The following is a 27,465-nucleotide window of genomic DNA, read 5'->3' as shown; positions in this document are numbered from 1 at the left end:
CTACACTTAAAACTTAGGTCAACAAAGCTATGGCGCTCAAAAATTCACACTCCTGAGCACCACAGCTCCGCCAGCCTATGCCCCGGGGCCGAATGTTGGCGCTACAATATCACGACAACGTGACTTGATGCTCGATCTGATACAAACTGACCATGCTGTCATGAGGTGATGTTGCCACACCCTCTTGTGCTGCGCCATATCATACCGGGCCCCCCTGGTGCTAGGCTGAGGGGTGCCTGCATGGTAGGGTGATCAGACAGCAAGTGTGAAAAATTGGGACAGGGGGTGCGGGGTAATAGGAGCCCATATTAAAAAACGCCCCCAATATCAGGACTGTCCCTATAAAATCGGGACGACAGCGTGGTGACATGCCGGGAGCAGCCAGGGGAGGCCCCTGCTCTGGGGCAAGGCTGTAGGGTTTGCTACTGCAGGCAGAGCCAGGCTCCAATAAGGCAACTGGCCACTCTAGCCTCCTCTCTGTACTCCATAGCCCTGGAGGACCGAGCTGGTCGCGCTCCCTCCCTGTCTCTATGGCATTAAGGGCGCTCTGGCTGGCCAGCTGCCGTCTCTATGGCCCTGCCGGCGGCGCTCTATCCGCCACCCCGCCTCTGTGCTCGTGGAGGCCGGCTCGGAGGCGGCGCGGCGCTCAGTCCATCCGGCGGGCCCCTCTCGCTGGTTGTGTCGGGCGGGCGCGCGGGCCTGGCGGAGCGATGGCGGCCGTGCGGGGCCTGCGGATCTCGGTGAAGGCGGAGGCGGCGGCGGAGGAGGAGCAGCCCCGCGGCCCCGAGCCCGAGCCCATGGAGGTGGAGGAGGGCGAGCTGGAGACCGTCCCCGTGCGGCGCTCGCTGCGGGAGCTGCTCCCGGTGCGGTGCGGGGCCCGGCCGGGAGGGGGGAAGCCGGAGGGCGCGGAAGGAGCGGGGGAGAGGCCGAGGAGACAATGGGGGGAGGGGGGAGGCGGGAAGTTGGCGCGGGGGGGGGGGGGCGGGGGGGGGGGGGGGCTGAGTCCCCGGGGGACATAGGGCGAGGCGGTGAATGTGCAGCAGCCCCTCTCCGGGAGGGGGGCCTGTGAGGCGGGAGGTGGTGGGGGGCGACGGCCGAGGTAGCACAGCAAACCCCCCCTCCCCCCCAATCTCTGAGGCTTGTGCACTAGGGAGTAACTCGAGCGAGCTAACACGAGGTAGAATCCTAGTGAGGACGGGGCGGCTTGTCACACTTAACGGGTGGAGTGGGGGGGGGGGGGAGCCCCAGGGGGATGCTGAGGCTTTAGCTAGAGGGCGGAGAAGAAATTGGATTATTGGCATAGAGTCTACATGGTTTAGTGCAGTCTGGTGAACTCAGCAGAACTAACCGATAACAATGGAAAACCCTGTTTTTTCCCCTACATGTCACTCCTAATTTTTATGACATTATTAGGGCGATTTAACAAAACAAAGGCAGTGATTCAGACTGGGATATTTTGGGAACTGGGACTAGAATCAATGACGCCAAGAGGCTTAAAAGTTACTTTTTTGATATGAAATTTGAGTTTAACGTTATCTTGTGCTAAAAGGTTGCTTGATAACTTAATGCTGGTAAGTTGTAACTTTTAGAGAGTCTGATATCTTAAAATAATATGATTGTGTTAAACACACAAATTTTTCAATTGGAAGACAGTTATGCCTGAAACCATGGAAGTTAGAGTTGGTAATGCTGTTTGATTATCACCTCCACTTCCTGCTGTGGCAGAGTATATTTTCCCCTGTGATTGTGGATGTACTAGTTTTTTAACTACTGCTAAAAATTACTTATGCCAAAGAAAGCTGCATGTGTTTTGATCCATTCTGTTTGTACGTAATTCCATTGAGTAAGTGTTGTCCACATCTGGGTCAAGAACATACTGGTGCTTAGAGTTAGGAGAGAGTAGAAGGGAATGGATTTATTTTAGAGCTGATTACCAGGTGAGATTTTATCAGTCTGGTTTGTTGCATTTAGCCTTCATCACAGTTCTGCTTTGTTTCAGGACACTAGTAGAAGGTATGAAAACAAAGCTGGAAGTTTCATCACAGGAATAGATGTCACCTCCAAGGTAATATTGTGCTGTGGGTCTTTTTAAAGTTTTGTATTACTGTTGTTGGATAGGAAGCATTGTTAGCTGGTCTCCAGGAAATTCAGATAAATGGTCATTTCCAGGTACACTTAGACGAGTGATTGGCTCTTTAATGTGTCTCCTGCGGCTGTTTTGATATTAAAACTCTGTGTGATATAATTATTAATAGGGCTACAATTATGTCATGGAGTTCATGGAATTTGTGACTTCCAGAGACCTCCGTGACATTTTCTGCCCCGGGGCTGGACTGCTGTCAGCAGGCAGCCCCGCAACTCCTAGCTGCTGGCCAGCAGGGGGACCCCGGAGCTCCCTGGGGAGTCCCCTAGAGCTCCGACTGGAGCCCTCTGCAGCTGCCCAGCCGGTTGGGGAGGACAGGGGGAACCCTGCAGCAGCCCAGCCATGGTGGGGGAGAGCAGGGGGACCACCACCCTTCCTCTCCGCCCCTCCCCCTCCTCCAGCAGCCCAGCCGCTGTGGGTGCTGGACCCTCCTCCCTCCCCATTTTGTTAAGGATAGTTTTAGTAAAAATCACAGACAGGTCACGGGCTTCCATGAATTTTTATTTATTGCCCGCAACCTGTCCATGATATTTACTAAACATATCTGTGACAAAATCTGAGCCTTAATAATTAACCAATCAGAATGCTTTTACTATGTTATTAACCAATTGTTGTTGATAAAAAATCCTTGATCAGTCACTTTGCTGTGAGAATTTTATATATTAATATTACTATAGTAAATGAAACAATGAATTCACACTACTGTGGCTCTTTTGGGCAATGCTGATCACTAATTTGGCTCCTGAACCACTAAGGTCTGAGTATTACTGACTTTAGACACTCTTTTTATAGCTGGAGAGCTCTTGTTTTGATGTTAGGTTGGTGACATTTTTTCTCCTGCTGTGATGTCTGTCTCATCTAAATTATTAGAGGCAGCAATTTGTAAGTCACAAAATGTACAAAATAAACAAGCTCTGTGAAAATGCTGAGCCAAACATCTCTTTCTATGATTTTATAGTGAAAGATTTATTTGTAGACAAAGTTTTCATACCCTGCCAAGAATTTGTAATATTGTTTCTAAATGCTCAGTGCCAAAAAACAAGGAGACTCTCTTGGAATTGCAGAGATGCCACTCCATAGTGCAAAGCAAAGCCCTTTGAGTCAGGTCAGCTGAATTTTTCTTATTATGTGAGTGACAGACAAGGAAAAACAAGTGTTTGGCAGGAAAATCTAGTTCCATTGTCTTGAGTGTTCAAAGGGCATCATTGTGTGTTTCCACATACTGGGCCTTAAGTACATAAATTAACAGCCACTTCAAAACAAGGTTTGCTCATTTTGTGGTTCTTTGGAAGCTTAAACTTGTAGCTGGTCTCTGATACACACTGCAATTTTTAAATAATTGGCGTCAAGTATCAGAGGGGTAGCTGTGTTAGTCTGAATCTGTAAAAAGCAACAGAGGGTCCTGTGGCACCTTTAAGACTAACAGAAGTATTGGGAGCATAAGCTTTCGTGGGTAAGAACCTCACTTCTTCAGACACTTCAAGTCTTGCATCTGAAGAAGTGAGGTTCTTACCCACAAAAGCTTATGCTCCCAATACTTCTGTTAGTCTTAAAGGTGCCACAGGACCCTCTGTTGCTTTAAATAATTGGCATCACTGTATGACAGATCACTGTACGTTGTATCTGGAAATTGAAAAGGAAATGTACTGTTCCGTGTTCTGTGGTATTATTAGGACTTTACATTTTCAGATTATGATAAAATATGAATCTTCACAACAGCTCTGTGAGAGCTGGTGCATGAGTTTTATTCCCATTTTGCCTAGAGAAAGCTCAGCCAGAGAACTCGTTACTTGCCCAAGAGCACAAATGGAGCTGGTGTTCGAGATTGGAAATCAGCATTCTTGGCTACAAATCTATAGCTTCTGTATGTCAGAGACTTGTAGTTCAGGAAGCAATTAAAGTTATAGTATCAGTGAGAAAATCTCCCTCCTTTGTTACCTTTCTTAATAACAGCTTCAAAATGGCATACATGATTATGGATAAAAATGTACAGTGCTGAATAATGAAAATGAGTTGGTTGGGAAATCTAATAAACTGTGATTAAAAGTGTATCACAAATTTATCTTGTTATATCAGAGGGCAGTCCTTGCTTAAGGATATTTTTATGAGACAAGTTTCATTTTAGTTGATTGAGAGATTTTTAAAACACTCTTATTAAATTTTTAGACTGAGGCATTCTTAATCAGTCGCAAGAAAGAAAATTACCGTCTCTGTTGAGGGCTTGCATAACATCTTTTATATCACTGTTGATGGGCTCCCTGGAAATAGTTTGGATTACCAATCCCAGCAAGATTTCTATAGTCAGCATTCCAGTTAGTACTGGTGAAGTGCAAACACAAAGGGATATTCCCAATGGCCACAGGTCTCCCAAGTAATTTTTTTTAACTGTCTGGAAACTCTGTGTGATCTGTATCTTCTCAACATGTTTTTCTCTTTTCCTCCAAGTAAACAAGCCAGCAGTCTCAAAATAAAAGATTGGTCTGCCTGGTAGAGGAAACATTTGTTTCAAGTAAAGGTTTGCTGAATTTTGCCTTTGATGTATACTCATTTTAAGGATAACCAAATTTACTTATCCATCAGAAAGGTTAAGCATTTGTCCAAGGTCATACAGAGTCAGTGACAGACAACACATCATGATTCCTGCTATGCTGTTTGGCCACAAGACAATAATCATTTGACTCTTAGTTAAGCTGTGAAAGAGTTTTTAATTTTGTCCTTTTTAACATAATTTTCTTTTGAAATTGCCTATTGAAAACTAATAGAAACTTTGTAATGATTAATTTCTGGCCATTTGTGTTTTATTAAATGTCTGGTATTACTATGAAACTTGTTTGGAACAAAGCACCAATTTCCTTTTCCGTTGGACCTTGTTTCCTGCAGGAAGCAATTGAGAAAAAGGAGCAAAGAGCGAAGCGCTTTCATTTTCGAGCTGAAGTGAACCTTGCCCAAAGGAATGTGGCATTGGAGCGAGGCATGATGAAGAAAGGTAGGGAATGTACCATGAGCTTATCAAACAGAACAAAAGGCAGAATCTCTATATTGCTTCTTTCCTGTTTCCTGGCTTGATGGCCAAACTACCTCACTCCTGAAAAAGCGAGCATCGGTACAAGTAATATCTTGTATTTTTCACTTCCCTTTTTTTCTGTTCACTTTCCTATTTAAAAAAAATACTTGAAGACAATCTAAAAAATAAATCCTTAAAATTGTTGTGGGAGGATGATGACACTTAAAAGAAACAGAACCATTTTGGGCAGACACCATTTTTTTCTGACGTGGCAGCAATATTCACTGCTGCATGTAGACTGGCTGTCCAAGGCTTTTCTGCCAGTTGACACAGCAGAAGCTGTCTGCACACACACGGTTACAAGGCTCCAGTAGGTTGTCCGTTCAATATTTAACAAAAACAGTGTTATCAAGTTAAAAAAAAAAAAAAAACCCTTTTAAAAAGGGTTAAAAGTATTCTGAAAACCATTCAGCACCTGCCTCTGAATCCCTTGCCAGTCTTTGTGATTTTACAACCATGTTTTCCCATATTATTTAAAATATTTCTCTTTGTTGCTGTTGCTGTGTACAGAACATACAGAAAAGAAACTAAAGCCCCAATCATGCAACTGCATTAGTGTGGGGGGATCCACGTGCATGTTATCCTGTTGAAGTTAGTGGGGCTCAATGTTGTCATAGAGGTCCACCCATATGGATGCAGTTGCAGGACCTAGGTCCTAACTGTCCTTCTGTGCAGATCCATTTGCAGGATCAAGACCTAGGCCATTGATTATACAGAGGAAACTTGAAATTGACTGTACAGATGGTTGTGAAATACATGATGAAGACATTGAAAACAGAGGAAAATAATATCCTTAATTTTCCGTTATGGATAACCTTACTACTGCTTGTAACAATACTAGGTAAAAAACTTTCAGAATGGCATGATTAGGTTTTTTTTATTTGATCATGTACAGATGCTCCCCGACTTACGCAAGCTTTCCGTTCCGGAACACCTTGCATAACTCGAATTTTGCGTAAGTCGTAAACGTATACCCGACCATTACGTGCAAAAAAACTCAAAACAACAGCTATTTCTAGCTTATGGAACTTTTTCTGTAAGTACAGATTTGTGTAAGTCGGGTTTGCGTAACCCGGGGGGGCATCTGTACCTTTAAAATAAGCTGAAGATTTTACATTCTTATTGAAAAGTTAATAACAACATGCATGCTGTCTTTAAAATCAAATTATAATCGGTGTTTGGCAGTAGAATTTCTATAGCAATACATTTTAATATTCCTAATGATTTTGTGTTGATAAGTATCCTATTTTTATTTTCAACTAAAAAGGTCAAAACATTGTGAAATTATAAGTTAAGTTCCAGACCATTGGACTAGAAGATCATGCCTTTAAATTGGTATAGGATGTACCTGACTTTAATAAACTATTCTCCGCTTTTTAAAAACGATTTTGATTTTTAATTCAACATGTTTCTAATACATAAACTCATTTTGTAAAAATGAGCAGTGGTTTTGTTTCTTGTTTACAGCAATCCCTAAAGTGAGGCTGGATACAGTCCACGTTTGCGGGGTAGATGAGATGAGTACCCAGGACATCTTTGCCTATTTTAAAGAGTATCCTCCTGCTCATATTGAGTGGCTAGATGACACATCGTGTAAGTAAACGAAGTCTTTAGCCTATAGTTCTTAATATTTTTCGTATTCCAGAGTTCTGCCACTGATTTCCTTTGTAGCTTTTGGGCAAGTTGCTGACCCTTCTGTGCTTTAGCTTCCCCATCTGTAAACTTACTGCCTCAAAGGGGTGTTTGAAAGAACTAGTTAACAAAGAACTGTGAATATCAAAAGCAATATATAGTTAAGTTATTGGTTAGTGAGAAAAATTACCCCAGCTCTAGCAGGTTAGGTTGGCTACACCCTGCTGCAATATAGACTGTTGTGAAAGATGCTAACACTGGTGAAAATGACAAGCTGCAGCAAATGGTACAATACTGTTGCACCAAAGGTCCGAGACATATTGAGGTATTGTCCTTGTTCTTCAGAGTGAGAAACAAAGAAAAGGTGTAGACTTTAAAAATCCAAAGGTTGAAGGGCACTTGGGTATTTGGTTTATATGTAGCTTTTCCTTCTTCAGCCTGCCTTTACGTACAGTGAATCTTATCTTTTCAGGCATCTTAATATAAAACAAGATAAAATTTATTGCTCTGGTTTTTCCAGAATCATTAAACAGCAGAGCAGCATATAATGCTTGTGGCTGTATCTGGACTGAATGCATCTCAATAAAAGGACTTTTGTTCAATGCTTATTTTTAAGAAGCACCTCTCAAATCTTCTTTTTCCTCTCTTTCATTGTCACATTTCTAACAGAGTTATCATCAGCCTGACATGATCAGTTTTACTGCATATAATTTTAATTCTGTCTCTTCTTACAATCATTTTTCTTATATGTACGAAATCTGCATTGTATTTTCTTCAATGCACGAGAACCTTGCTAATCCTTGCGTCACTAATCTACAAATTTGATAATCTGTACAAAAACCCCTTAACAGTCTCTCCTTTCTTCTCAGCAAAGATTAACAGCAGAGTTCTGCAATGAAGTCTCTTGTTACTTAAACTTAATTATTTTACAAAATATACTTCAGTCATACTTCCTAGAATAGTGTCAAGTGTTTTACACGGTGAAACTAAACAACACTCTTAAAAATAAATGAACGGATCATTTTATGAGCCAGTATCCTTGATTTGATCATGGTTGCTCACTAGCATATTCAGAAGGTGCAATAATCTTGAGTGGGTCTTCTAGTTATTGGCACAAATAAATGAGCCCCTATTATTTATGTAGACCTTAATCATTTCAGCGGGTTTTTTTTAGTTTTGATCAGAAAATAATATGGTGTATGGCCTGTGTTGTCCTTTGTGATAAGAGTTGTCTCCTGCTGATCAAACATGCTAAAGGATTTGTTTTCCCTTTATGAAACACATCTGATAATCTCCCTTCCTGTTGGTACATATAACTTTATATACTTATTATGTGACTGAAGTTTTATACTAGTAATTTGTCTTCTACATAAAGGACTGTAAGATAAAGGATATAATCTTAAGAGCCTGTGTGGAAAATTTTAGCTAACTAGAACTATTTTTGTGTGGGTTTTTTGTTTTAGGTAATGTAGTCTGGCTTGATGAAGTGACAGCAACACGAGCTCTTATAAATATGAGCTCTATGCCTGATCAGGATAAACTCAAAAACAGAGAAAACAACGAGGAGAAAGCAACTGAAAAAAACAAGAAAGGTAGATGCACAGAAGATATAGGTCATGCAGTTAAAAATCCGCATTCTTTAAAATATATTTTCTTGGCTTGGGTGCTGCATAATTTGAGTTACTGAAGGAGGTTCTGTCATGTAGTTTCAGGTAATGGTATTCTGCCACTTTAAAAAAGGCTTTCATCTTGGAAACCTTTTGAAGGAGCTGCTTCCTAAAAGGTGGGTTGGAGAGATACCAAAATCAGTAATATGATCTGTACTGAACATTCTAAACATAAGGACAAATTCAGAGGTGTTTTTAAGTAGTGGGGCAAGTTACACAGTCCTTGTAACTCACAAGCTGAGTGGGTGGAAGGGTGGGGTGGTAACAATGAGAAACAAGTGGGTGTAAGAAGATGCTTTATCGTCTTAAACCCTCCTGTTGGTTGCTTTTCCTTGTTACTACACCGTCCTTTCTGCAAATGACATTGATTTACCAATGTGTAACTTCCATCACTATTTATATTATCTCTGAATTTGACCCTGTTAAAACCTGACCCAATACCCCACTGTATGTTTACAAATCTATTGCAAATGGACCCAATTGCTGGGTCCCATGTGCTTCCAAACCAACTGCGTCTGGCTAGAGTCTAGTCCAGGGGTAGGCAACCTATGGCACGCATGCCAAAAGTGGCACACGAGCTGATTTTCAGTGGCACTCACATTGCCCGGGTCCTGGCCACCGGTCCGGGGGACTCTGCATTTTAATTTAATTTTAAATGAAGCTTCTTAAACATTTTAAAAACCTTATTTACTTTACATACAACAATAGTTTAGTTATATATTATAGACTTAGAAAAAGAGACCTTCTAAAAACGTTAAAATGTATGACTGGCACGCGAAACGTTAAATTAGAGTAAATAAATGAAGACTCGACACAGCACTTCTGAAAGGTTACCAACCCCTGGTCTAGCCACTGTTTCTAGCTTTGAGATCCTAGGGCACATTCCCAAGCTCTGACCTCTTGTCTAATGCCCTTCCTTGGGATGTGGGATGCCGCTATCCAGGACTTTGAAATCAATGTCTGTGACCTCCTGAGTCCGCCAGTCACATACACGCCCCAGAGTTCCACCTGGGCTGTGAGCACTCTGGACTTGTAGCTTTACCCCGTTGGGGACAGTGTGGCAGGAAAGCAAGTAACACAGGAATTGTTTAACCATAGTGACCTTCTTATTAAAGCATTCGAGTTACAGATCTTTTAAAACAAAAGTCCTGAGACCTAGTATGAGCTCACCCCTTGCGTGAGTCTAAGGTTTTATCAGTATTTTAAGTTGGACAGAGTCCCTCCTGTGCGTGTGCATTGGTCTCTCTCTCTCTCTCCCCTCCCTCCCTCCCTCCTCTCCCAGTCCCTGTCTGTAGCCGGTGGACCCTTCCCCCCCCCCCCCCCCCCCCCAGAGCAGAACCCTGCCCTTAAATAGGGTTTCTCCTCTGAGCCATGTGCTCAGATTCAAACGCTAGTGACCCCTCAGTCATGCTTGCCCCTTCCTCACTGCGGAACCCTGTGTAGAAAACCCATTGTTCCATGGGGATGGGCCAATAGCTGAAAGACAATCAAAGTTGTTGACCCCAGATTGCAGTCTTGATGGCTCTTAGTGTTAGTCCTTTAAGGAGTCTTTGCGCATGTCCAGGCTTGTGCAGTCACAGTGTCCAACATTTCCACACATAGAACAAGATAATGTTCATAATTTGACTCGGACATATTCCACTCTGTCACAGTGCCCATAGTCTCCTTTTCCAGGCAGAGCATACTGCAAGGTAAGTTGTATACATTGAAGCAGTTAAGGTACACCTTCAAATTGTGATAAACCTGGAACCTACTTACTGACAACATCCCCCCCCTAATTATAACCCCATTATACTTCCACAGACAGGAATTTGTAGCTTTTATTACTTTAACTACATCCAACTGTTTTGCTGCTAGGTGATGTGTTAACTTCCTGTGATGTGGTTCAAACCAAGATATTGAATTGCACATTATCAACCAATAGTGACAATGCAATTCATAAAAACATTTGTTTCAACTGAAACTATAAATTATGCTTAGGTCTGAGTTGCATGAACAAAATCCAGATTACCAATCTCCACTTTCTGTACGTTATGCACTAGCAGAAACCATCAAATGTGGTCTGTTTTCACCACTCTGTTATGCTTCCAGATGCCTTCATAGCAGATTTCTCCTTGCAGCTTTTCCACTGCAACTCAGGGGCTTTCTAACAACCCCCTTCCTGCCTTGGGAAAACTTAAGTCTATACAAAAATAGGTATTGTGAGGAAGACTTAGGTGCTTTTTATACCATTTTACCAGCCTCCTCTATACCATGTCTTATTTCTTTGTACTGAAAACTTTTTTTCTGCAGTTTTAAAACACAACATAACCTTTGATTTCAGGCAAATACCAAGATTCTACAAAATGTAACATTCTTAAAATACATCTTGTGTTATTTTTGGAGACTAGGGAAAGACCTTATTTAAATTGAGGACATATATTTTCACATTGATCCTGTCGGGTGCAAAGTAATTATTATGCCATGTATATCAACAGTAGTAAAATATGTATTGACCTAAACTCCCACATACATTTCTGCATCTGGTCATCTGGAAAAGCAGGATACTGGGCGAAGTTCAGACTTCTTCAGTTGGAAAGAATTTATGAAGTAAGTTAAGGTCTGAGGAATCGGATAAATCCAAAATATTAGGGAGGCTTTGGCTCAGATATATTCCTTTTTTTAAAAATAATTTTGGAGTTAGCTAGGCACATTTTGTCATTAAAAACCTCTTGCAGTAATTAAAGATCCTGTGGCCCTTTTTGTAAGAGGCAGGATGCTAGCCCTGATAACTTGGCCAAATTCCACCAAAGTAATTGCATTCTGCTGTCTGAATATTCTCCATGGTTTCATTTGGGTTCAGTATTCCTTCGTTCCTGCCCATAACTTTTGTGTAGTTGCTGTGTGCTGTAACCAGCTGTTGTATTCCACTCTGAAAGTTGCTGCATTTAGTTGCTAGGTGAAGAATCTATATACCAGGGGTTGGCAACCTTTCAGAAGTGGTGTGCCGAGTCTTCATTTATTCACTCTGATTTAAGGTTTCGCGTGCCAGTCATACTTAGAACGTTTTTAGAAGGTCTCTTTCTATAAGTCTATAATATATAACTAAACTATTGTTGTCTGTAAAGTAAATAAGGTTTTTAAAATGTTTAAGAAACTTCATTTAAAATTAAATTAAAATGCAGAGCCCCCCGGACCGGTGGCCGGGACCCGGGCAGTGTGAGTGCCACTGAAAATCAGCTCACGTGCCGCCTTTGGCACATGTGCCATAGGTTGCCTACCCCTGCTATATACCCTTACTAAACAGGGCTGCTGAGAGGCTTACCCAATGTTGGTAAAGTGCTTTGAGATATCTGAGTGAGAGGCACCATTAAAGGACTATTAAGTTGTCTTTCAGAAATATTTGAAACAAGATTCTGCTGACAATATAAACAAAATCTTTTTCTTAGCCCCAAAAAATAAACTGAAAATATCTGCCATCAACTAGCAATGCACAGTGTATACAATCAATAGACTAGTGTAATCAGGTATTACTGGTTAAAAGTTTGCTTCCAAAACTACTTATGTTAGATTCTTGAAATGAAATAACTCATAGTTTTTTAGCTGCAGAGATTATTTCAGTGACTTTCTAACTATTGAACATAGTTCTAACTATTGAAGATTAACTCCAAATATTTTTAAGTGGCAACTAAATTAAGGCATTTAATGACCTCTCTGCAGTTAATAAAATGAAACACAGTGTGTTTTCTTATATTAACAGACAATTAAACTGGTAATCCATCCTTTACTGCTTCAACCACTTACATTAGTAGAGAGCGCCAGCCAGCATGAAGGAAGCTGTATGATTAGTTAGTTAGTTTAAACACCTGTTTAAAATTTTTGCAGAGGTTTACTATCTTAATTATTCTCCAGGCTACACAGAACAATTGATAACTTACTCAGTTTGATTTCAGAAAATATAAGGAAATGAAAAGCAAATGCTGGCGACATCATAAAATCAGGAAGAATATCCTAAAATTTGTTTATTCTTAGACAAACAGGAGGAAAGCTCGGATGATGAGACCGAGGAAGGAGAGGTTGAGGATGACAATCCAAGTGATGTTGAGGTCAGTACAGAAAGAAAAACATTAACATGAGAGATTCAGTTTTGGGCAGTGAGGTCGTTCCGATATTCTACTCTTAATGCAAAAATATTATACAGAATCTGGACTATTGTATAGTATCATAAATTAAATTGCTAAATCAGATTTAGTACTTATGAAAACATTTAAGGCAAGGAGAAGTCCAGAGACTTTGTCAGTGGAGATACCAGCCTAGGATGGCTTTGTGAAAGTGAGTTTTTAGGAGAGGGAGGGCATTTGGCATATGGGAAGTCTGAAGCTGCTCCACCCATGTGAGGACAGTATGAAAGCAGGTATGGAAAAGACTGGAAGGAGGAGATAGAGAGTAATTAGGAGGAAGGACGAAGAGGAGCCAAGCTATTCGGTTTTGGCAAACTGTACATAAAGGTATGCATCGGGGGAGTGTATCTATTTAAGTCATTTGTTTCACTCTTACAACAGCAGACCAGGGACAGCACATCTAAAATAATGCTGCTTTTCAAAAGAAACCAACTGAAATATTGCTAGAGATGAAAGAAATTTTTAAAAAGCTGTTTATTTTAAGATGAGCTGCTTAATAGATACTGTCAGGTCAGTTTGGTCCAAATTTCAGTTTGTGTAAAACAGATTTAATAATAATAAATTTAATGGAAACTTTTCTAAACAAACACTTATTGTATTTTTGCAGTCCAGGCATTGCAGCATTGTGCTAGTGTGTGACAGGCTAGAAACTGACTGTAAGCAAAAATAAAATTGACTAGTTGTCTTTCATTGTCCAGGTTGAATGAAATGTAGATAGTAGATAGAAGTAGTGGAAAGTAAATTAGATTTTAAAAAGCTTAGTTTTAGTAACTTAGTGTATTAATAAGACAGGGAGGGGAATCTTTGTTTAAAAAAAAAATAATTTTAATCTGCCAATGTTCCTTTAATAAATCAGTCTGTTAAAGAAATGCAAAACAGCTGAGTTCACAAATCTGCTGGAAAGCTCCTAACACACAAATAAACTTTCTTAGTAATCATTTGTTAGCTTTGCTGTTGAATGTAATCTGTGCTGAAAAACATTTTATCTTTCTATCTAAAATATTTTCTTTCCAAAGTTGGATGCGCTTTCCCAGGTAGAGGAAGATTCTCTCCTACGTAACGATCTACGCCCAGCCAACAAGCTGGCTAAAGGAAACAAACTGTTCATGAGATTTGCTACTAAAGGTAAATGACTCACTGCACAGGCGCTATACAGTGTTTGAAGGTGACTGATGACTAAATGATGTCTTTACATCACAGATAAAAATAAAATCATTATTAAAGTGTTAGATTGTCAAGCATTATATGTTAAAATCTCATAGTACTTGTGTGTATTTTTAATGTGTGAAGAATGTATTATTCTGGGTGAAATTCAGCCTAATGCAAAGATTCGGTAAAAGATATATCTACCACTTCAATCCCACTGAAGCCCACAAAATAGGTTCTGCATAAGGGCAAATTTTGCCTTTTCTGAGCATCAAGAATCATTTGCCATGCTTATGGTGTTGGAATTCTTTATGTGGTATTGGTGGAAGCTGTTACCAGCTACAGTCATGTCAATAGATAATATTAATGCATTTAAGGTAAACAAACTGAAGTCCTGCCTTTTTTCCAGTTTGACTATGTCCTTTTTCATACAGTTCTGACAGTGACATCTCTAATTAGATAGTCTCCATATTCCAGCTCTTAAAGTGATACATAATACAACAGGAAGGTGATAAATGGAAACTTGTATCTCCATGGAATGAAATTAGTTAAACCCAGTGTCTTTTACTGTTAGTTTTATTTCAGAGGAATTGTCAGCAAGCATTGTAATCCGTTTTGTTCCTAGTAAGTACACGGCTCTTTTACTCACATGAAGGAGATTGCATATTGTATAGCTCAACAATAGTTGAGACTGCCTATTACGATATATGCTTCATATCTTTGACTGGGCACTCTTTATTTTTGCTCCAGTGTGGTTAGGGAAAAAGTATTCCTTTAACTTAATTACACATTTTCAGATGATAAAAAAGAGCTGGGAGCTGCAAGAAGAAGTCAGTACTACATGAAATATGGCAACCCTAATTATGGTGGCATGAAAGGAATTCTTAGCAACTCTTGGTGAGTACATGATAAAGGGGAGTAGAACCTTGCATGTGTCCAGCCATGCTTACAAGACTATCTAACTTGTGAGTGTCATCCCTCAAAGTTCTGTAGACTTGGGGGTGGGGACCATTGATTTGTATTTTAGCAAAGTTGACTTGTTTACTTTACATTTATAAAAATTTGAACTCAAAATTAACAAGTGCTTATAGTTGAGATATTCATACTGGGCAAAATAGAGCCATAGAGTAAATGCGTTCAGCTGCCGCTGAAGTCAATGGAAGTTACAGCTGTTACTCCGTGGCTGAATTTAGGTCACTTTCTTTTGGCCTTTTACATGGCAGAAATGTGTTTGCTTTTGTTGGCATTCCAGGAAACGAAGATATCATTCACGTCGAATCCATCGTGATGTGATAAAGAAAAGGACACTCATTGGGGATGATGTTGGGTTGACACCTCCTTATAAACACCGGCATTCAGGTAATTAATGACAGTACTGGGAACATATATAGTGCTTTACATCTTCAAACAAGTTGTATTGCAGCTGTTGTGAAACTGCAGAATGAAATAAAATATAGGTCTTTGTGCTTCACAGGCCTGCCTTTTCTGTCCACTTCGCCTCATTAAATAATTAACCAAAGCAGAGTTTAGTCCAGGAGAAAACAGTGGTTACCACATGCTAGTTTTGGGTGGAGGCATTTCTAATAGTTAAAACATGGAATTGAGTCAAGATACTACGGTTCTTGGCCCTGCTTAGCCACTGATTTACTTGCTACATGACCTAATTTTTCCTGTTTCCCTATCTGTCTAGCCACTTTATATGGTTCATAGTATCTGAATGAATCATTCTTACAATACCTCTCTGTGACAGGACAACATTATTCCCACTTTGCAGAGGAGGAACTGAGACACAGAAATGAAGTCAGTTGTCCAAGATCACTTAGGAAATCTGAGACAGAGTTAGGACTCAAGCCCAGATGTGTGTCCAGTGCTTTAAACACTGTTCTTAACCTTTACTTGATAACTATTTCTCAAGGATGTTGTGAGTCCTTTTAAGATCCTCTTGTGAAAGGTGCTATGCAAATGCAAAGTATAACCTAAGCATCAATATACACAATATAAATTCTAAAATAATAAATTTAATTAAATAAAAGCATTCTCTCAAGTAAAACAGTAATTGAAATATTTATTAATGGAATACCTGACAAAATATAATTGTTACTGTCTTTGGGTTTGTCAACTTGACATAGATTGTGCATAATTAATCTGATAAATAGAACAGTGTCGGATAAGTGAAAGAGAGCTATGCTTTTACCCCCCAGCACTTGGATTTTGTCCTATGGTTTTGCAAGCAACAGTTCAGATACAAAACATCAAATCACTTAGCGTAATTCAGTAGGTACTTCATTTTACTTGATTGTTTTCTTTTAGAGATTTAGGAAATGGGGTCTGGAGCATAAAAGACAAAAATCTCTAATGGTTTGTTTACACTTCACTTTAAACTGTCATATTTGCCATTTCAACTCTTGTCTTACAATACGTGACAAAAATAAAGTAGTTGGGTGGTATATATTCCAGGGGAAAATAGTCCAGAAAACCCAATCAATGAGCTTCTAATTGGTATTTTAGCCTTTACAGTGGTCACGTGATTTATGGGTGTGTGTATTAGGGAGCTAATAGGGGAAGAAATATGTTAAGTGCTAAGGAAAAGCTGTACAGGAGGCTGCATATCTGCTGACTACTTTGTATAAAAAAAAAAGACTGATACGAAGTGCATTCAATACATTTTCTAGACTATATTCCTGTATATGTACTGAGTCATATGAAGATTGGAAGAGGGTGCTGAAACTGCACCATCATCCATTTAACTGTGTGTTATTAACACTGTATTACTTGATGGGGCAGTGTTTGCCTCCTGTTGCATACGACACAAGATTAAAACACTGTTTCACTTCTAACTGAGTATATATTAAAGATTTAGAACATTGGCAATACATGATGCACCTGTTCTGTTGTGCAATGCTGAATATGGGATCAGGAAGAAATCTTTCTCTCTGTCACCAGCAGTGATCACCTTAAGGCACTATATAATCATTAGAATTAATTATCTTTATTTTATCAAGTATCGCTTCATGTTATTGATCATACAGTTACTCAGACATTTTAAAAAATCCAGCTGTAGTACTTAACCTCCCTTCTGAGACAGTGAATGGTACAGATTATGGCATGTTTCATGGCAGGTTTATATTTCCTGTATTTACTTGCCATTTTTTCTAAATCTTGATTTTTAATTAACTTTATGAAAAAGAGAAGATAGGTGAGGTAATATCTTTTATTGGACCAACTTTTGCTGATGAAAGAGACAAGCTTTTGAGCTCCACAGACCTCCTCTTCAGGATTTAAAGTTGGTCCGGTGAAAGAGATCACCTGACCCATCTTGTGTCTCGTATCCTGGGACCAACATGACTACAAAAACTCTGCAAACGTATCAAAAAGATAAGCTGCGAGCTCTCAAAATTAATTGTTGTGTTTCAGGCCTAGTGAATGTTCCTGAGGAGCCTATTGAGGAAGAAGAAGAGGAGGAGGAGGAAGAGGAGGATATGGATGAGGATGACAGGGTTGTGGTAGAGTACCGGGATGAACTACAAGCTTTCAAACAGTCTCGAGATCGCAGTGCAGCAAGACGATCAAGTGCCAGTGCGTCTGATTCTGATGAAATGGACTATGATCTTGAACTGAAAATGATATCCACTCCATCTCCCAAAAAGAGCATGAAAATGACAATGTATGCTGATGAGGTGGAATCTCAATTGAAAACTATTAGGTAAAAATTTAATTTCTTGCATTTTATTACTTAAAAACCCCAGTCATAAAGTGTTTCTTCCATTATATTATAATTATATTATATTTTGATTTGGTTAAAATTATTTTTTTAAAGCTTGAAAGCTGTTGAAAATAATTAATGTAATCACTTATATGAATTGACAAGAGCAGTTCAGTTGATTTTTTTAAATTAAAAAAAAAATACAATAACTGTTCAGGATCTCAACTAATTAACTTAAGTATTTTGAGTCACCCTTTAATGGTTAAAACCCATGTAGTACAGGCGTTTGATCCTGATCCTGCGAATATGTACGTAGTAATTTTATATATCTGAGTTTCCTGTTGCATTCAATGGGACTACTCAAGTTTAAATTTACTCATATGCATAAGTGTCTGCAAGACTGGGGCTGTATTTTTTTAAGTATATACTGATTATGTAAAAATCTATGAAATAACTGTTTATTAAATAGTAAATATAAAAGAATTGTCCAAAAACATGTTCAGTAGCTACTTAATATTGTTCATGGCACAGAAAATTAACATCATGTATATTAAGATCATTCCAGTTAGACGATGTATTTCAAAAGAAGTGACTCAATAGTACATGTGAAGATCTTAACAACAATTGCAGTACAGGCGAGTCTCATCTTATGCGGGGGTTCCGTTCTGCGGTTAGCGCGTAAAGCGAAAACCACGCATAGTCAAAATTACATTGAGTTGAATGGCGGGCAGAATCGCCCGCACTACAAGTACAGTATTAAAATTATTGTTTTTCTCTTTTTTTTGTGTGGTTTTTTTTGTTTGTTTTTGTTTTTGCCAACTGCGTAAAGCTGAAATTGCACATGTTAAATTCGCGTAAGATGCGACAGACCTGTATTCTGCTTTGACTTGATATAATACGGAACCCTTCTGAAGTAGCCACTATAGGATGACATCTCAATGTGTAGTATATTTAATGCTGAAAATCCTTAGCACTGAGTAACAACTCTCCTTGAAATCTTATCCCATTTGACTCTTCGTTAAGATCAATCACTTGTCATTTCAGTGGCATAACTGTAATGACTTAAATGAAGTGGCAGCATCAGCATGCCCTCTTTAGCTCTGACATGATTCAGTGGAAGATATTTAAAAGAAGAAATACAGAAAACTCACTGAAATTAACTCTTAATCCAAATGTAAAATTGTTAAATAACTATTCCTTGCAATGTTTGTAATCTAACATTGCACCATTGTGTTAATGCATGAGAACCTGATTAAAATAAATAGAACTGACTGGTGTGTTTTCATTGCTGAATCTAGGAGAAATGTGCATAAAACCGACACCAACCACAAACCAACAACAATCCTTTTAATGGTAAAAAGTAAATATTTTCAGTATTAATAATCTAATAAAAATCTGCATGTCCCGTCAATACTATGATAGAACATGATGGAACCATTATAAAGTGAATTAAATCAGTCTAGTAGTTCTGAGACTGTTCATTTACTCTGAATTACTTTGACTGCAGTGGAACTGCTGTGTTGACATCAACCTGGTGTACTTCTGTTTGAAACAGATACTGATTAAGCTTGTTAATATCACTATTTTTAGTTTTCAGAGTACCTCGTAGTGGTCAGAATACTATCAGAATAGTGCTGGTAGCACTTATTACTAGAGCCTGTAGCAAATATCTTTAAAAAAAAATACATTTTCTCTTTAGCAAAAGGGATTGCAAGCTTTGTACTGTCATAGCCTACAAATGTATCCCTTATCTGCACTATCCCTGACTGGTAAGATGTTTACAGACAGCCCCTGTGCACATTGCTTATAATCTTGAGTAACAAACGATGATGAACCTAAACTTAGAGAAGCATTGGTACTCTGTCTATTGTTGTTTTGACAAGATATGCTTATATCCTGGTTTAAAACTGGAAAAACATTGCTACCTATTTGTTACAGGCTTCTAAGGCATCCTGGATGCAGGATATGCAGCATATAATGCTCTGAGCATATTGATAATATGCTTGAAGAAGAGCTAAGACTGATTCTGGAATGCAGATTTTTTTTTTTTTACAGTGATAGATTTTGTGTGTTCTCCCCTATTTCTTAATGGGGGAAATCCTGATATCACTAACTTCCAAATTGTGTTTATGCACAGGGGGCCTTCCTGAGGACTCTGTTGGGCTTCATTCATGGGAATTTATTTGCTGATTAGAAATACATTTTGTCTTTATTTAGGAACTCTATGAGAGCGGATAGTATAGCATCCAGTAATGTCAAAAACCGGATTGGCAGCAAAGGATCGTCAGAAAAAGTTGCAGATGTAAGACTACTGTTAGAGGAAAAACGTCAGAATAATACAGGCCAGCGTCAGCCAGTCAGCACTACAAAATCAGGTAATGTAAACACAGCTCAGTGTAGCCACCGCGGTAAGTGGCTCTAACTACGTCGACTTCCATTACGTTATTCACGTAACTGAAGTTGTGTAACTTAGATCGATTTAGCGTGATAGTGTAGACCAGCCCTTACAGTTTTCAATATGGCATGGTTCACGTCATGGGTTAAGTATCTTTACAATAAGATTCTTTTGCTCTGGTTTTCAGTTTAGCTCGCTAAGTTCGAGGAAGCAATACTGTAATTTTAAAGCGGATTTTTTCATGTATTCTAAAAAGTAATTAATGGAGTCATGCTTTTCATATAAACTGCCTCACACTGGACAGAGACCCTTTTCTCTTCCTTCAGTATTTATATTCCTAAAATAGAAATGGAATCCAAAACAAAGATAGCTTTTGGCGATTTTTAGAAAAGTTGTTACTTTTTAATCTTTGGGACAAAGCCCAGCCACGTAAGAGTAAACATCCCAAAAGGGGGTACTTTGCAAAGATGCCATGTGACAAATCTGTCATAGAAATAATTCAAGCCTGGATAAACTGTAATACAGGAATTCAGAGCATTTCAAAGACAGTGAGCTATATTAAGATTTAATTAAAAGACTTCAGAAAAAACAACCATACATAGCCTCTCTAATTCCAAATTTTGCAAATGGATAAAGGACACGGGATCAGCTGGAAGAGTTTAAATAAATGCAGTACATGATTACTCAGTTTAATCACTGTGACATGTTATTTCCAGATGTACGGCAGAGACTAGGAAAGAGACCTCATTCTCCAGAAGTCAAGCCCCCAAGTAGCACCTCCACCCCTCGTCGAGAATCAGTATCAGATGTACATAGCCGGTTAGGGATACCCAAACAAGATGTGAAAGGCCTTTACTCTGACACCAGAGAGAAGAAAGCAGGTTTGTTTTACAGAGAGAAAATGTGACTTTACTTTAGGGGTGCATATGTAGCTTGTAACTACAGATGACAATGATGTCTTGATGCTGTTAGTGGCATTTGATTAGAAAATAACCAAAGGATATTAACTTAAAAACAGAATATTATTCCTAAACATTCCTTTGCCATTCATGTGGATAAAATTCTAGACTTTATAATCTTGCATAGAGATTGCATCTCATGAGCTTTATTACAAAATCCTCATGTGAATAACTTGTAATAGCTAAAGCAGTTTTTGTAATGAAGATCACAAATGTTGGCTTATTCCCTTTAAGATACTTTACTGCTTTGATTCTAGGGAACAAGAGGAACTTCAAATGAAAACCTGGAGGAATAATATTCTGGTGACTGAAGTTAGAAATCAAGTAGTGAATGTTTGTGGAATGTTTTGAAGTTGTAAAGCACTATACTAATGGTTATTAGAAGTCACAAGTGCCAAATTCTGCCCTGAGAGATGTATGCAATTACCATAAAAGATAATGAGATTTGTGCACGTTTTTGAGGGCAGAATTTGGTTGAAATGTCTTCAAAATCTGGTCTTGGAGAATATCATAGAATGATGGTTGAATTATTATATAATTTATTGCATTTAATTTCTACTTTTCTCTCAACATATAGAATAAAGGAACTTTTAAGACAGATTTTCCCTGAATGTTGTTCTCTATCCTCAGTGTTAAACTTTTCCTGATTTTTATTTTTTATTCTTTTGCTCAGCTTGTCTGAACAGAGCAGTTGTTAAAGATATCTCAAACTCTGAGGTGTAATAATGTGCTAATAAAAAGTGCAAAACTATAGCAACCAAAGAATTTGCATTTCAAACTGTTTATATACGTTCCTAACCTTCACTCATTTTGACTGTGAATTGCAATACAATTATTTATGTTCACTGTCATTCTCTTTAAAGTGTGGCTCTACTTTCAGAAGAGACTTCGTGAAAATAATTCGATACGGTTCCGTAACTTCCTTAGTGAGGCTAGGTCACATTTTCTCAGTTTACAAAAAGCTTTTTTTGGTGACAGCCCTGAAAACTTAACCTGGGAGTCATACTGTCTTTTTTTCATACTTGTAAATCACCAGTAATAAAGCATCTATAGGCCACATAGAGGCTGCACAGATGCAAGGGAAGTCTTGGGGAAGACTGTAACTTCTTTTGATGATGCATTTGAATCCAGCTCTCTTACAAAATCTGTGTGTGGACCAGGTCTATCAGTATAACTTTGTTGTTATGGGGTATGATTTATTTATTTTTTAATCAATGTATATATACCAGCTCCTAGCATGGACACAACATAAAGGTGTCTTATACGGGTTGCTATTCCCATACTGGAAGGAGAATAAGTTATATCTCAGTACAAAGCACCTTTATACTGATATAACTGTGTCCACATTGGGTGGGGTTGTACCAGTTTAACTATATTGGTATAGTTAAAAAGGTTCCACTTTCTAGTGTAGACAAAGCCTTATTCAAAAACGTGTGATTCTACAGTTCTAACAGAAGTAAAATTAGTGAAAATGTACTATCGCTAAGGCTACTATTTAATCATAGGATTTTTAGCAAAAGTCATGGACAGGTCACGGGCAAAAAACAAAACATCACAGTCCGTGACCTGTCCAATACCCCCTAAATGAATCTGGGGGCCCGCCGATCTGGCTGCCACGGGGGAGGAAGCCCCGGGGGGCCAGCCGCTGCTCCGGCCACCCTGGGACCGCTGTTCAGGCAATCTCTGGGGCCAGCTGCTGCTCAGGTGGTCCCCAGGACCAGCTCCCCGGGGTCATCAGAGCAGTGCCCGGCTGCAGGGCCACTCCTGCAGCTGGTCCCGGGATCAGCCACGCTGGCCGCTGCAGAAGTCACGGAATCCATGACTTCCGCGACCTTTGTGACAAACACAGAGCCCTAACTATCACTGCTGTAAGAAAGGATTGCTCTGGATACATACAGTAGAAGAATTAAATTAAAGCACCATCTTACATAGTTACTTTTAAGAGTAGACCCGCACTTTAAAATATACTAAATTCTATTTAAAAAAATGTTGAGAACATTAAGGTTGCATAGTTGAAGTGTTCAAAATTTAGGAAATGCAATGGTTAAAATTGAAGACATTTTTGAACACGTCAGTTTTTCATTACTATCCATTTCTGTGATTTTCAAACATGTTGTTTTTAATCCAATGTAGGTAATTTATGGACCCGCTTAGGATCAGCACCTAAGACACAAGAAAAGACTCCAGATAAATCAGAAAACTCAGTAACCGCTCCAGAGGAGGACGATTCAGAGCTCCAGCGGGCATGGGGTGCTCTAATAAAAGAAAAAGAACAGTCTCGCCAGAAGAAAAGCCGATTAGATAACTTGCCATCTCTACAAATTGAAATTAGCCGGGAGAGTAGTTCTGGGTCAGACACTGAATCATGATGCTCTTTAGACCCTGATCTTCAGGATTTGAACGCTGCAGCATGGCAAGATGTCCATTGCCCAAAGGCTGAACATTATGGAAGTGTGGCAGGACTCTGATTGAGGTTCCAGGAGCCTCTCCACTCTGTTTACACAGAAGTAAAGACCTGTATACCACTTGACATTTAAAGCAATCACATTTGTCTTCAGTATGTGTGGCCCTGTGTTGCGTAGGGCATTGTCATATACATTTATTACAGCAAACCTGTAGTAGTTATTGCAAAACTTTTTTTCCCCAAGCTTCAGACTTTAAAGAAGGGACAGAACTACTCCTGGATTTTGTAGAAGACTTTTTGTTCTTAATCTTTTTAACATGGAGTCTTTTAAGAAAATGTTTTACACAGTTCATCCAAAGAACAGGGAACTTCAGAATAATCACTATTGCCTTGCCCTTATAGCTGTTACCAGCACCTTTATTCTCCTCATCGGGTAATAACAATGATGCTTCCTGGGTGCCAGCCAGCAAGGGTAAAGCTTATAAAGGGATTGCTGCCTCCCACTCCTCTAAAATACTGAATGTAAATCTAAACTAGACCTCCTAGTAGAGTAATACTTCAAAATAACATCAGAGCAGCACCACTATATTAGTCTCAAAAAGGATTCTGCTTCATTCATTTTGGTGATAACTTTTTGCTTTAAGTGAAGATTGACAAGTTCAAGACTGCAGAGTTGGATTTGTTGACAGAATTGTGCAAATTCCTGAGATTATTAATTTTTTTGGAGTTTAAATGTTGAAACAATTTAAAAAAATATATTTCAATATAGCTGTATTATGTTTGAAGAAATCTAACAATTTAAAAGCTTAAAATAATGTTTATATTTGTGAAAATTCTGTTGGCTACAGTGAAAGCTTATAGTGGTGTTTTCATATGTGCTGTTAAACTATATATATATATATATATATAATATATATATATATATATGGTTGAAAGAGAAAAGGAAAATATAGGATCAGTGTTTCATGTCAATATTTTTGAATGTCCTAATTGTATAGTACATGTGGATGTGCACATGGTTGACTAGTTACATTCACTTCACTTTTCTTACCCGTGTCCTCTTCCTTAGTAGGTAAAAAGGTTAATGAATGTGCAACTGGATTTTTTTTATTTGTGGCATTTATTTTGATTGCCCACAACTCCGGGAAAAGGAATAATGTGTATGACATTCTGGTAAATACAACATGTAGCAAAATATTACCTGCCAAGATTTGACAGCCTGCAAATCTGTTTGCATTGTATCTAATTCCTAGGTTCTGTTAGCCCAAAATGTCAGTGTGGCCCTTCCCCTTCTTCCTTTTAAACATACATTTTTCTTCTGTTTTTCTAATTTTTTCATACTATATTGAAATAGGTTTGGGGCTTTGCAAAAGCAAGGAATCTGCAGTTAACCTCCGTTATGTCAGTGCGTGTATAAGAATATTATGTTCTAATAGCAGTATGTGAAACTGAAGATCAGCTACAGTGACTAAATACAGCAGGTGAGCTGGGGACTGACTGGGCTTCTAGCCTTAACTATTTCCTTGCTTTTGTGACATTCACCCTTTTTTTATATATTTAATTGAATTGACTATTGTCTGGTAAACATGGCTGCCTAAAAATACTGTTCATGACAAGAGTAAATGACTGCAATATCACTGTAACGGGTTATTTTGATGTGTACTTTCATTAATATATTTCCCCTTATAAAGCTTTAAAATAGAACCATATCTAACAATACACTTGACACCTTACCTATATAAGATCCTGATAAAAGTTCCCTTAACTGCTGTGTTTCTGCCAGTAAATTACTTGGGTTGTATTGCTGGCTTGACTCCAATATCACATCTTACTCTTTCTGGAAGTAGAGATGGTGTAGGCCCCTGATCATGTAAGCTGCACTGCTCTGGAGCCCTTGCAGGTTTCTGCCTAGGCAGAGTAACTGGGCCTTTAATCTGCTTTTAGTGTTGCTGATGGGCATGCTGCTGTGTCTTCCTTCTCAACCAAGAAGTGGCTATGCCTTTCACACATTTCACAGTATGAGGGTCCAATATCTTTAAAATCTTTAGGCCTGAGTCCTCATAGCCCTAACTGTGAGTGTAATGTAAGTGTATTGTTAAAGGGACCATACAAAGAATTCTTCTAGAATTGACCTTGTGCCCATTTTTGCTTCTTTATGAAGTATAAAGAGGGTTTGAAAGGTATTTGCCAGTATCACATGTGTCAAGTCTGGTTTGGCTAGAGGACCCGATCCGTTGTCTCAGATGGGGTGTGTATTGTTTTCTCTCACCTTAATTAAAAGTGGGTAGTGAGTCTTTTTAACAAAGATATCCTTTCCCAAAAATGTTAATTACTCAATGAAATTAAGCAGACGTTAACAAAAGACATAGGAAAAAATATTAAGCAGATGTACTAAAAATACTTCTCCCTCCCCCCTCATTTTCCTTGGCTTTTTGCACTCCCTTGATTCTTGTTTGGTTGGCATTTCACTAGTTCTCAAGTCGTCATTGTGTCTTCTGTGCAAGACAAATTAAATTAGTAATGTAAAAGGCAAGCTGGAAAAAAAAAAAGCCTGTAGGTCTCTCTGCAACATAATGAAGCAAAAAGCTCATAACCAAAAAAGGAAAGAAAAAATGGGCATTTTTAAGTGATTAATGTTGATAATAAATGTTCAGGTAGTGAATGTGAGAAATTTGACCTGTCTATTCCATTAGAATAAATGAAATCTGTTCAAAGTCTCTCAGATTTGGGAATGAATATTCTGGTTTTGCCGTAGGACCTACGCCAAGGAAGGGAAATGAGCATTCCTCAATTCTAAGTGAACTGTTCTAGAAACACCTTAAGACTTTATTTAGATCGTTTCTTATTAAAGGGAAAAAAACTCTTTTAGTGAGTGGTTCAGGTGACTTGCATTCTGTTTTTCAAAAGAAATTGACATGTGGCATTTTAGGCCCCAATTCTCTATGGGCAGAACCAGGCCTTAGGACTTTAAAACCAAGATTTTTCTTTCAGGTAAGTGCACCCAATACCAGACAAGGGGAAGAAGAGAGCAAAAGTACATTTTTTTAATTTTTTTATGTTTTTCAATTCAAGGCAAAGAATATAATGTGAAAATATGTATACCTTTATTTAAGCAGATATTGCTGATGTCTGTTGGCTTGGTCTTCTTCCAAATAAAAACTGCTAGAAATTACATTAATGTCCAATTTTACTGAAATTCTGTTGGGTAGTCATTTAAATCAGTTCCTGAAAAGGGCCTACTGCAGTATAGTCCGGACCCTAGCAATTACACAAGTTAAGAGAAAAGGATGTGATTATTTTAATATAGAGGATGTGGGTGCATCAATTAGCCCTTTGTCCTCTTTTTATGTGGGGGTGAAAAACAAGTTAATCTGGATTAAACAACCTTTAGCTTTACTTCATGGTCCTGTAATCCAAACTCAACCTGATCATATGGTGTTTCAATGCAAACTGGTATTCCCTGATCATGTCAAGGTTAAAGGAGCCTTACTACTTTCTGAGGTTTGGTTAAAGGTGTCTTGCAAATGTTTTTAAAATATTTGGGTTTGTAACCCTTTTTTTCTTTTGTGATGTATTTAAGAGGGCAGGAACTGTCATTATGTTTGTACAGTGCCTAGTGCAATAGGGTTGTGGCTTTTAAGGCACTCCCCTCAATATAAATGTTTAATATTAATTTGGGTTAGATGGTCAACCGCGAAGTTTAAGGTTCAATCAGCTAATGTGTTTTAAAATACTTACTATTTGTGTTGTGCTGGCATGTAGGAGCCTCACGCACACAAGGCTCTCGTTTTGCTATACATTGTACAAGGGGCCTACTACCTAAAGGCTTGTTTACGCAGGGATGTTATGGAATAATTCCCCATGTGGACACTGTTCTGGAATAAAAAGTCACCTTATGCTGGAATAATTAGTGTGCATCCAGAGGGGGAAATTATTCTGGAATAAAATAATTTTTATTCCAGAATAGTGTCCCCGTGGACAGCTATTCTAGAATAGCTTTTGCAGAATAACTTATTCTGCAATAGTTATTTCAGGCAATTCCCCTGTGTAGGCAAGCCCTTTAGTTAAAAATAGATCTGATCAGGAAAAGGTAAAATGGTTTGCAAAAAAATGTTGGAAAATATTAATTTAGTTTACAGTTTTTTTGAAAATTGAAATGATTTTTTTTCACTTTGCTTTGTGAAAAAGCCCA

At 38.7% G+C, this 27,465-nt stretch overlaps 1 protein-coding gene across 3 annotated transcripts; it reads left to right on the top strand.

Moving 5' to 3' along the window:
- Window positions 1-690: 690 nt before the first annotated feature.
- On the top strand, window positions 691-26,430 carry NCBP3 (nuclear cap binding subunit 3). Of its 3 annotated transcripts, XM_026656449.1 has the most exons (14): window positions 691-863; window positions 2,000-2,065; window positions 5,024-5,129; window positions 6,675-6,800; window positions 8,303-8,431; window positions 12,518-12,591; window positions 13,683-13,791; window positions 14,610-14,709; window positions 15,065-15,171; window positions 17,227-17,515; window positions 19,733-19,890; window positions 20,627-20,791; window positions 21,127-21,172; window positions 23,003-23,088. In XM_026656449.1, the coding sequence occupies exons 1-13, from the start codon at window positions 711-713 to the stop codon at window positions 21,147-21,149; spliced, it is 1,605 nt and encodes a 534-aa protein (XP_026512234.1). In that variant the 5' UTR covers window positions 691-710; the 3' UTR covers window positions 21,150-21,172; window positions 23,003-23,088. The 3 variants fall into 3 exon arrangements, with proteins under 3 accessions (XP_026512234.1, XP_026512232.1, XP_026512233.1); XM_026656447.1 differs by lacking the exon at window positions 21,127-21,172 and having other exon boundaries at window positions 23,003-26,430; XM_026656448.2 differs by lacking the exons at window positions 691-863; window positions 21,127-21,172 and adding an exon at window positions 1,341-1,571 and having other exon boundaries at window positions 23,003-26,430.
- Window positions 26,431-27,465: the final 1,035 nt, after the last annotated feature.

The sequence above is a fragment of the Terrapene carolina genome, unplaced genomic scaffold (assembly GCF_002925995.2).
Source record: "Terrapene carolina triunguis isolate 2854851 unplaced genomic scaffold, T_m_triunguis-2.0 Scaffold231, whole genome shotgun sequence".
NCBI lineage: Eukaryota > Metazoa > Chordata > Testudines > Emydidae > Terrapene > Terrapene triunguis.
The sequence above is the reverse complement of the archived record's forward strand: the minus strand, read 5'-3'. Positions and strand labels throughout refer to the sequence as shown.

Coding starts and splice junctions, on each gene's coding strand:
- NCBP3 (XM_026656447.1), top strand. CDS start 711: ATGGCGGCCGTGCGGGGCCTGCGGATCTCGGTGAAGGCGGAGGCGGCG. Junction 8,432..12,517: donor AACTGAAAAAAACAAGAAAG/GTAGATGCACAG, acceptor GTTTATTCTTAG/ACAAACAGGAGGAAAGCTCG. Junction 20,792..23,002: donor CACCAGAGAGAAGAAAGCAG/GTTTGTTTTACA, acceptor AATCCAATGTAG/GTAATTTATGGACCCGCTTA.